The sequence below is a fragment of the Dromiciops gliroides genome, chromosome 2 (genome assembly GCF_019393635.1).
Source record: "Dromiciops gliroides isolate mDroGli1 chromosome 2, mDroGli1.pri, whole genome shotgun sequence".
Lineage (NCBI taxonomy): Eukaryota > Metazoa > Chordata > Mammalia > Microbiotheria > Microbiotheriidae > Dromiciops > Dromiciops gliroides.
Genome location: NC_057862.1, coordinates 651,677,583 through 651,688,122, shown reverse-complemented (window position 1 = coordinate 651,688,122; position 10,540 = coordinate 651,677,583). Strand labels below are relative to the sequence as shown.

At 47.8% G+C, this 10,540-nt stretch overlaps 1 protein-coding gene across 1 annotated transcript; it reads left to right on the top strand.

Annotated features, from left to right (window-relative positions):
* The first annotated feature begins 962 nt into the window (after positions 1–962).
* Positions 963–9,896, top strand: NOB1 (NIN1 (RPN12) binding protein 1 homolog). The gene is made up of 9 exons (XM_043989081.1): positions 963–1,054; positions 1,198–1,330; positions 3,913–4,046; positions 4,490–4,561; positions 4,703–4,834; positions 4,935–5,165; positions 5,785–5,882; positions 8,560–8,704; positions 9,267–9,896. The coding sequence occupies exons 1-9, from the start codon at positions 992–994 to the stop codon at positions 9,534–9,536; spliced, it is 1,278 nt and encodes a 425-aa protein (XP_043845016.1). The 5' UTR covers positions 963–991; the 3' UTR covers positions 9,537–9,896.
* Positions 9,897–10,540: the final 644 nt, after the last annotated feature.

The window sequence follows — 10,540 nt, the reverse complement described above, 5'->3', positions numbered from 1 at the left end:
CTACCTCAGTCGCCTAGTAGTTGTGTGACCTTAGACAAGTCACTTAACCTCTATTTGTCTCAGTTTCTTTGACTGTAAAATGAGAGGAATAATAGCACCTACCTCCCAGGGTTGTGAGTATCAAATAAGATAATATTTGTAAAGCACTTAGCACAGTGTCTCCCATATAGTAGGCACAATATAAATACTATTAGTAGTAGTAACTTCAAACCCTGCCTCAGGCACTTACTAGCTGTATGACCCTGGGCAAGTCACTTAAGCCTGTTTGCCTTAGTTTTCTCATCTGTAAAATGAACTGCGGGGGGCAGCTAGGTGGCGCAGTGGATAGAGCACTGGCCCTGGATTCAGGAGGACCTGAGTTCAAATCCGACCTCAGACACTTAACACTTACTAGCTGTGTGACCCTGGGCAAGTCACTTAACCCCAATTGTCTCACCAAAAAAAAAAAAGAATTGGAGAAGGAAATGGCAAAACCAGTCTAGTATTTTTGCCAAGAAAACCCCAAATGGGTCATGAAGAGTAAACACAACTGAAAGGACTGAGCTACGACAGCAAACAAAAAAAAATTTGATGATGACTTAATGAATTAATAATTACGTAAATGAGTGAAGAAATGAATAAAGAAAGAAAAGAATGATTGATCAATACATGTGTATTAAGCACCTATTATGAGCCAGGCACAGGTGCTAAGCCTCGGTATACAAAAAGGGAAAAAAGTCGTCCCTGCCCTCAGGGAAGCTAACAATGAATGACGAAGAGGAGGGGGCTGGACTAGGAGGCTTCAGAAGTCCCGCCCCATCCCTCTTGGGATGCAGAAAGAGAAAAGGGAGAGGAGGGAGGAGGAGAGGAGCGGACGGAGACCCTGGTTTTCCTCCTCCAACCAGCAGGAGGAGACGTGCTGAGGAAACGTGCCGGGTTGGCTTTTCTAGGCCTCCTCTCGGCGCGACAGACTGCGCAGGCGCGGGCGTGCTCGACGCCACGTCCTGTCAAGATGGTGCTGGTGGAGCACGTTGTGGCCGACGCCGGGGCCTTCCTGCGGGACGCGGCCCTTCAGGTACCGGGACCGCGGGCCGGGGAGGGGAGGGGAGGATAAAGGAGGGGGCGCCTTCCGAACGATGGCGGGGGCAGGAGGGGCGGATTGGAAGGCAGGCAGAGCCCTTCCTCCTCCCCTGCCGCTGACCCTCTGACCCCCGGCAGGACATCGGGAAAACCATCTACACCATCCGGGAGGTGGTGACGGAGATCCGCGACAAGGCGACCCGGCGGCGCCTCGCCGTCCTGCCCTACGAGCTGCACTTCAAGGAGCCCTACCCCGAGTACGTGAGGCTAGGTGAGTGCGGAGACCCCCGCAGCGCTTCCTGCTCCCGCCCCTCCGCCCCTCCCCCTCAGCGTGCCTTTAATTGCACCAAGACTTGGGGGCCCCCAGTCATCTCCTCTGTTCCTCACGTGGGGAGACGGTGGCTTGGTCTGGAGTTGGGCGATCGGGACGTTAGACTGACCTTTGGAAGGGTAGTTTCCGTACACTACGGGGGCAGAAGCGCGGCTGCCGGGGGTGGAGACGACGTCCCGAGCCGGGGGGAAGGAAAGGGACTACGGGAGAGGAAAAGTGTCATCAGATCAAACGTTTAATCCCTACCCGGCCCAGGCTCCGGGCGCCCAGAACGAGGTGCTGCCCTCAGGGACCTTACCTTGCGCGCTAGTGCGTGCGCTGCTCTGGCCCCCAAACATCGCCCCTCTCTGTTATTTCTTGGGGACGCTCGTCCGCCTGGGAGGAGAGAGTCAGCAGGGCTGAAAGTGAGAGGAAGGTCGGTGATAAAGCATCTCACCCGGTGTATGACTTTTCAGTACAGTGCGGGAGTCAGAAATCAGACCAGAAGGAAAGGAAGAAGTGAGTAGGTGGTGAGGGGCCAGCGGGGAGCGGAGTTAATTCTAGTAGGCTCGCAAAGAAAGGCAGAGACACAAGATAAGTTTGTAGGAATGGAAGGGTCCAGCGAAGTGTGTGTCTATTGAAAATTAATCAGTAAAAACTTATTAAGGGCTAGGCACTGTGCTGATTGCTGGGATATAAAAGAGGCAAAAGACAGCCCCTGCCCTCGAAAAGCTTAGACTCTAATGGGGGAGACAACACGCAAATGTATACAAAGCAAGTTATATATAGGGTAAATAGGCAATAATTCACAGAGGGAAGGCACTAGAATGAAGAGAGGTTGGGGAATGCTTCCTGCAGAAAGTGGGATTTTAACTGGGACTTAAGGGAAGCCAAGGGAAGTCAATAGAGTGGAGCTGGGAGAGCATTTCAGGAATTGGAGACAGTCAGAGGGGGAATGCCCCTAGCAGAGAGATGGAGAGTCTTGTTGGTGGAACAGCCAGGAGGCCAGGGTTACTGGATGGAAGAGTCCGTGCTAGGGAGTGTGGTATAAGAAGGCTGGTGAGGTAAGAGGGGGCTCGTTTGTAGGCAGTGAGTAATTAAGAACTTGGTTCAGTAGACATGGAGACATTGAAGATTGGGGATTGGAGGCAGAACAGTGATTCATGAGACAAAATCTTCAGAAAACAGAGGGGCTGGCCTGAGCCACCTCATTCTCTGGAGCACAGGAGAAATTGTGTGAAGATATGGGGAGCTTTTGAAGAGAGGGCATGCAGGCCTGTCTGGGCAGCTTGATTTCCTAAGGTAGTAAGGGACTTCATTTGCTGAGAGAAGCAGGAGAGGTGTGGGTTTCAGAACAGCTGGGAGGGAACAGCTGCTGCTTGAAAGTCATCCTAAGTATGGGGTGTGCTTGAAAGTCATCCTCTTTAAGTATGGGGTGTGCGGGAGTTAGAAAAGCAAAGTTTTATAAAGGACCTTTAGAATGAGCTGGAGAGTCAGTGAAGGCCATAGAATCAAAGGATTATCAAACAACAGATCAGGGACAGAAGTCAAATTTGTTGGTTTCCAGTTCAGCGCTTTTCCCACTCTCTGTGCTGGGGCATTTGTGATATGTCACCATGAATTCCCAAAGCTAAGATCCCTAGATAATGAGCTGCTCTCTTCTTACCACTTGTCATCTTCTAGAAAGAATAGAAAATTAAATTCTGGGAAATTATTATTTAGCAGCAACCTGCTCCTAGGCTTAAAAACCATTCTTTCTTTGACCTGGCCTGATAATATTAATTCTCCATGTTGGTTGTAATTGAAACCAAAGAACTTTGAAGTAATACTTTAAAAAATCTTGAAGTGGGGAGGGGCAGCTAGGTGGCACCATGGATAAAGCACCGGCCCTGGATTCAGGAGGACCTGAGTTCAAATCCTGCCTCAGACACTTGACACTAGCTTTGTGACTCTGGGCAAGTCACTTAACCCTCATTGCCCCGCAAAAATAAAATGAAAGTAAATTCATCTGGGTCAAAGGAGTCTTGGGTGGAGACAAAGCCCTTTCTGGATAGCTAAAGGACTTTACTGATGAGATTTAGCCTGCCACAAACCACATCTGGGTGGAAACCATTATGCACCCATCAGCTTGGGTGGGTTTTACATTCTTTCACAGATGTCATTCTTTTGTGTGTGTGTGTATGTGAGGCAGTTGGGGTTAAGTGACTTGCCCAGGGTCACACAGCTAGTAAGTGTCAAGTGTTTGAGTCCTGATTTGAACTCAGGTACTCCTGAATCCAGGGCCAGTGCTCTATCCACTGCGCCACCTAGCTGCCCCCACTGATGTCATTCTTATCAAGATTTGAGTGACCTAAATCAAGCAATCTTCACCCAGAAACTGAGAAAGATGACCAATGACCATTATTTTATTAATAAAACTGCCAGCCAATTAATAAAATGATTAAATTACCCAGAAACCATGTCTCATATTTTTAATCATTATACTCTGTTGTAGCCACATGCTTTTCAGTAACTAACTGAAAGTGGTCAATGCTTGTTTATAGTGACTGAGTTTTCCAAGAAGACTGGTGATTACCCCAGCCTTTCAGCCACAGATATCCAGGTGCTGGCCTTGACTTACCAATTGGAGGCAGAACTTGTTGGGGTGGCTCACCTGAAGAAAGAGCCAGAGGCAAAGGTATGGGATACCATGTGGTCGTGCTGTAAGAGTGGGCAAGAGTGAATAATGGGTCATTGCCTTTCTTTGGGGGGAAGATTGGCGAAAACAGGCTTCTTAATTTAACCTAAATACATGATGGGCCTGTATTGCATTGCCCACAGAGATTAGGAAACCAAAGTGATCATTTTGGACAGCTTTGGTGAATTGTGTGATTGTGTCTGCTTAAAATTCTTCCTCGGAGACTGTAGGGCAGTATTATTCCCATATTTATAAGAACTGTGTCCTACCACAAATAATAAGTAAGTTAATCTTCATCTCAGCCATCTGCCAAGAGGACTGTCAATTGCAGTTCTGGTTTTAAAGGTGCTTTGTGTGCAGTGGTATGTGTGTGTACGCAGAGGTGGGTGAGTGTGTATCCTCACATTGTTTTCTTGCTCAGAGCTGTCACTGTTGTACTGCAGGTTCAGGTGAGCTCATCATCGCTTCATCCAGAAAATCCTCTGCATATTCCTGGTTTTCACCTGCCTTCTAAGGTAATCTTCTGGACTGGCTACGGAGAGGTTACAGGACTTAGCTCTGTGGCAGAGGTCACTGGTTTTTATGGTCTGTTGTGTACAAACCTACAAAGCTGACTGGTGATTTATACTTTGCCATTTTCTCTGTAAAAATTTCAGCCCAAACTCCCAGAGGAAACAGTAGGTCATGTGCCTCCTGCTGCCCAGCCTGCTGAGAACCTCGAGTATAATTCCTTTCTGTTCTGGAGAAACCCTTTGCCCAATATTGATGTCGATCTTCAGGAGCTGACGGTGAGGTTTCTCCCTTGGTCCTTGATGGCAGCAGAGGAGCCGGTGTCTCCGTACTTAGGTCTCTCCTATGTTGAATTTGTATGAATTCTTCATTTTCCAGGTGGGGGCAGATCAGAGTGTCCTAAGTGAGGAAGAAGAGAATGGAAGTGGAGAAAAGAGGGAAGGTAGTGCTGCCGAGGGTGACGACGGCGATGACGAGGATGAGGGTGAAGATGAAGATGGAGGATGGATAACACCCAGCAATATTAAACAAGTCCAGCAAGAACTGGGACAGTATGACAGTCCTGATAACGTTCAGGTTGGCTGTGTAACCACAGACTTTGCCATGCAGGTAAGGTAGTAAATAAGAATCTCTGAACGAAGCTTTTGGGGGATTTATTAAACTAGATTGTGGCACACGTTTACTTTTTCCAGACACATTTTTTTTTTCCCTTGTAAAAGCCCAGTCAAGGGTGTTCAGAGAACATTTCATTGACTTTCAGCCTTGGGATTTGAATGCTTTAGAAATTGTCTGCTTTGTTGGTATGGTACTGCAGTATCCCATGGTTAAATTGTCACATGGACCAGTTTGAAGCCTTCGTCCCTCACTCTGATTTTCAGTTGTCCACGTTTTAGGCCATAGAGATACCTTTGTTCTCAGTCAGATTCTGAAGAAAGTTTGCCACAGAGATGGTGCTCTTGGCTACAAAGGAATCTAATTTATGTGTGTTGAAACTTTGCTAAGTCACAAGACCTTGAAAGACTGGTGGTTGATCGGGGGTGGGGTGGGGTCACAGTCCTTGTACACAAAAGCATTTGAAATTATGGGAATGCTGGTACCCCTGCCTTCAGTGCCATAGATCTGGCATAAAGCCCAGTTGCATCAAGAGCTGGGGTGCCACATTCCCTCTTGTGCAGATGCAGCTTGTTGGGCTGCCACGGGCTCAGGGTGTTTGAACTTTCCATTACAGAATGTTCTGCTCCAGATGGGGCTTCATGTGCTCGCAGTAAATGGGATGCTCATCCGAGAGGCCAGAAGCTACATCCTGCGTTGTCACGGCTGTTTCAAGTACGTAGCGCTCATCGAATTTGAGATGGGGGTTTGGTCTTTCTTATAACTCTCAGGTCAGAGCCCTCGGTGCTTGAAGGGAGTTGATGAGTCTATTACTGCCAAGTCAGTGTGGTGTTTGAATGTGGTAGCTTCGCAGAGGAACCAGAACTCACTGCGGCTCAGTCGCAATCTCTGCATCTCCACTGGATCTGTCTCATCTTGGAGGAAACGGCAGCAAGACTTTGGTCTCTGGCAGAACCACGTGGGCAAACCAAAGCACAGCCTTATGTGCAGGAATTGACAGTAGAATATTCAGTTCAGTTGAACAAATACAGATTGAGCCACAAGTACAGAATGTGCTGATTCTATTGGCGTTCAGCTTGGTGTGCCAGAGGATACAGGAGTAGTCGAGGAGCAGGAAGGCAAACAACAGGTGAACATCAGGGTGTGGAGAACAGTTGTAGGACATGGCCCCTGTCCCCCTGCCAGGAAAGCGCCAGGGAGGCTGGTGGCCTGGGGTCCTCACCAGGGGATCCTTACTGCTCCCACAGGCCTCCTCCCACCTGGGCCACACCAGAATCTGGGTTCCACTTTAGCACAGGAAACGGCAGACATTCTTCCTCCCATTCGTTTGGCAGGTGGTGGCAGGAGATAACATAAACAAACATTGAGTTCAACACCTCCTTTGCAGAGGAAGAAATCTTTAAACTAGTTCCCACTCCGATGAGGTGACATATACTAAGCTTCTTAAAGTAGTAGCTAGATGGCTGTCCAGGAATCAGAGTCCCCGGATGACACTTCTTGGGTCACCTGGGCCTCTCTTGGGTATAATCTTTGAAGACAGTAGTGCACCAGTCAGCCCGGTAGCCCTTCCCCCACTATCCCCATGCCTCCGTTAGTGGGGAGCAGAAATGCTATACCACTTCTTCCCAAAATCTGTTTATGTCTCTCATAAATTTAATTCCCCAAATTTGTGTTGCTGCTCTTCAGAGCTTGTGAATTGTCTCCATCCTTAGGAAATCAGCTCTGGGCATAAGAAATAAGTGCTTCCACAAGTGGGTAGACACTCTTAGATCTGCATAAGAAGTGTGAGGAGCATCTTGGCACGCATTCCATGTCCAGGTGCTGGGGCGAGTGGGGGAATGATGGGGTTCAGTCAGACAATCCCTTCTTTCAGGGAGTTTACAGTCCAGACAAAGGGATGAGACACTGATGCAGGCAGCTGTGATACATGGTGTTATCTGATAGGTGCATTGGAGAGTTCTGGAGCTGAGTATTGTGTAACAGCCCAGAAAAGCATGGCTCACTGGGGGTGGGGGTGGGGGGTAGTGTCAGAGGAGGCTTCCTTTAGCAAGGGGCATTCAAATTGAGCTCGAAAGGGGCAGCTCCCTCACTTTATAGGCCCTGAGAAGCAGTGACTGGTGTGAGTGGCAGAGCTGGAACAAGAATCAAGGTCCACCAGACCATGCCAGCTGCACGTTACTGAAATGCTGCATATCTTGTTTGGATTCCCCATGGTTTCCTGTTAGTCTCCAGGCTTAAAAGCTTCTCAAACAGGAATTAGGTTTTGTGCTTTTATATTCTCTACCATCCCAGGCATACAACAGATAAAGAAATACCTAACAGAAAACACCATGCACAGGATAAATGAGTATTTTTGTTGTTCATTTGTTTCAGTCACATCCAACTCTTAGTGGCCCCATTTGGATTTTTCCTGGCAGAGATACTGGAGTGGTTTGCCATTTCCTCCTCCAGTTTACTTTATAGATGTGGAAACTGAGGTAAACAGGCTTAAGTGACTAGTCCAGGGTCACACAGCTACTCAGCCTGAGACCAGATTTGAACTCAGGAAGATGAGTCTTCCTGACTCCAGGCCTAGCACTCTATCCACTTGTAATGATTGGAATGATGCCACCTACTGGAGACTTGCTGTGGGAAAGCTCCGCCATGAGGAAAATGCCTTAGAGGGCAAGGCCATGTGGCTTTTCCTTGGCGTCAGGAAGTGACATTTGCTCATGGGTGCTGTCTATCAAGGCTACCAGCCAATCAACTTGAGGAGCCTCCTATTTTCTGGGAGGAGACAGGAAGGAGGAAAGAGGGCCTGTGCGGAGAGCTCTAGTCTTTTTTGGGTTCCTGACTTGGTGGTGGTGGTGGTGGCAGAGGACTTCACAGGAAATTTGAGGAAAGATAGGAATGCCAGGCTGTTGGAATTCTGTTGTCAATCATTTTCTTTCTATTTTTCAATAAACCCTTAAAAACCTAAACTCGTTTTATCAGTGATTTTAGTCAGTTTCCCCCAAAACTGGGGGGAACAGATTAGAATCCACATTTAGAATCTTAAATTACACACACTGTACCACCTGGCTGCCAAAATAAGTGTTTAGCTCCTTGGAAATGTCTCCTAAAGTGACATTTAGGGGCTTGGGCTATAAGAATTTGCCCCCTTGAAGAACTACAGTGACACTTTAATCTCTCCATTTCAGTTTGTCATCGGAACCTTTATGCTCAACTCCCAGAATGTTGAGGGTTTTACTAGACCTCTGGTATGAGGCTGTTTAAAGAACCTTTGCAAGCATCATAGACAGATGTCTCTCTTACCCTTCAGCTCTTTTGCCAGAAGCTGTTCCTCACTGTTGTCTCCCAAGTGAGTGGGTTTGCTGCCCACAGCTCAAGCATTTCCTTCTGTGTCTTCTAGGACCACCTCTGACATGACCAGGGTCTTTTGTGCACATTGTGGAAATAGAACACTAAAAAAAGTGGCCGTGACCGTCAATGACGATGGCAGCCTTCACATGCACTTCTCCCGTAACCCCAAGGTGCTGAATGCACGAGGCCTTCGGGTGAGTGGCAAGGCCATGGCTTGCTTTATCAGAGTTGAGTTTCAGGGTGGGCAGGAAGGTTTGGGGAGTAGCCCCAGAACTTCAGTGATCAGCATCACTGGGACTTGAATGAACAGGCAGAAAGAAATGTGTCCGTCAGCCACGAATTGTTTGGTCAGAATCGTTTTGTGGTTGCACCCTGCGTGAGGCCCTGCAGGGTCTGGGGAAAGAAGGCCCCAGGACCCTTAGAGGGGCACATGGCAGGAAGTCTGTGCCCAGGGTGTGGTACAGAGATGGGGGAACCACACATGGGCTAAGAGGAGTTTGTGGAGAGGGAGGGTAAAGGGAATGAGCCAAGTTTTCACAGATGGAGAGCCTTAGATTCTCTCTTGTACATTTTCCCTTGTTTTCCAAAATAAGAGCCCTAGTTGTATGTAGTAGAAGGAGGGACTCTTGTCTCTGCCAGACTTAAACTCCCCAAATGACAAGGAAGTAACTGACTGACAACGGGATTGCTTTAAGACATGTCAAATCCTCCATAGGTTCCTTCAATGTCTAATGGGTTTTCTTTTCTTGTGTGTAGTATTCACTTCCTGCTCCCAGAGGAGGGAAGCATGCCAACAACCCCCACCTGACAGAGGACCAGCGATTCCCACAGCAGCGCCTGTCCCGAAAGGCCAGGCAGAAAACCAATGTGTTCGATCCTGATTACATAGCGGGGGTATCTCCCTTTGTAGAGAACGACATCTACAGCCGGGCGGCCATGCTCCAGATCAGAGACAGTGAGTTGGGTGCCGGAAGGAGGCGGTTGAACCCCAATGCTTCCACAAAGAAATTTGTGAAAAAGAGGTGAAGGAAATAAGGGGAGCCCAAGGATGAGGCTGAATGACTGCCCCTGGAGTGACCTTTCTCAGCTGTCTGTTTTCAAAGGCTTTTGGAAGGCAAGAATAATGGGTCAGGAGGTTATGTGTGACTCTGGCCTTGAGGACACTTCTATTAGGACTTGGCAGCTGGGATAAAACTGGATGTTGGCTTTATCTCCAGTGAACTCTGGACTGCCCCGTGGTCTGTCGATGTCCAAGTGGCCTGACTTCCCACCACTTTAAATGGAATTTGTAAAGAAAGAATCGTGCCCACAGCACCTCTATTTTCATGTCCCTTTAAAGGGGGAGTGCCGTCTCCCAGTATTTTTCTAATAAATATTTTGTTCAGATGCTCTTTATTTTCATTAAGCACCTCTTTTGTTCCTTAGCATTTATGCAGCCAAAGGTGACAGACAACTCTAGTTTGAAGGGATGGTTAGTAAAAAGCTTTGAATGCTTTGGGGCCAGTAAGAGTTTTCTTTTCTTTTTTTTTGTGAGGCAATTGGGGTTAAGTGACTTGCCCAGGGTCACACAGCTAATGTCAAGTGTCTGAGGCCGGATTTGAACTCAGGTCCTCCTGAATCCAGGGCCGGTGCTCTATACACTGCATCACCCAGCTGCGATGTCATCTTACACAATGACACCCACAGCTATTTAAAACTCTTAACTGGTTGGGGCAGCTACCTGCTTGAGTGATGGCAAGCTGTCTCCACACCAAGGACCCTTGTATTTTGAAGGGTATTTTGCAGATCATGAGGCAGCATGGGATGGTGGTTTTTGTCTGTGTGGGATTATGGTTTACAGAGTTTAGCACATTCCAGGCATACATATTAAATTAAGGCAGAGTTTATCAGTTCCATATAGAAAGTACTCTACAGATACACAAAGAGGAAAGCAACAAGGCCCCTCTCCGGGATATCAGTTCACACAAGACAGAGAACATGTACATAGATCAGGATGATACAAAGAGATACAATGAGAGAGGAGGAAAAGG

Bases quoted from the DNA above. Each gene is read 5' to 3' on its own strand.
- NOB1 (XM_043989081.1), top strand. From the start codon at position 992: ATGGTGCTGGTGGAGCACGTTGTGGCCGACGCCGGGGCCTTCCTGCGG. The intron at 4,047-4,489 runs GTATGGGATACC...GTTGTACTGCAG, and splicing joins AGAAAGAGCCAGAGGCAAAG to GTTCAGGTGAGCTCATCATC. The intron at 4,835-4,934 runs GTGAGGTTTCTC...TTCATTTTCCAG, and splicing joins TCGATCTTCAGGAGCTGACG to GTGGGGGCAGATCAGAGTGT.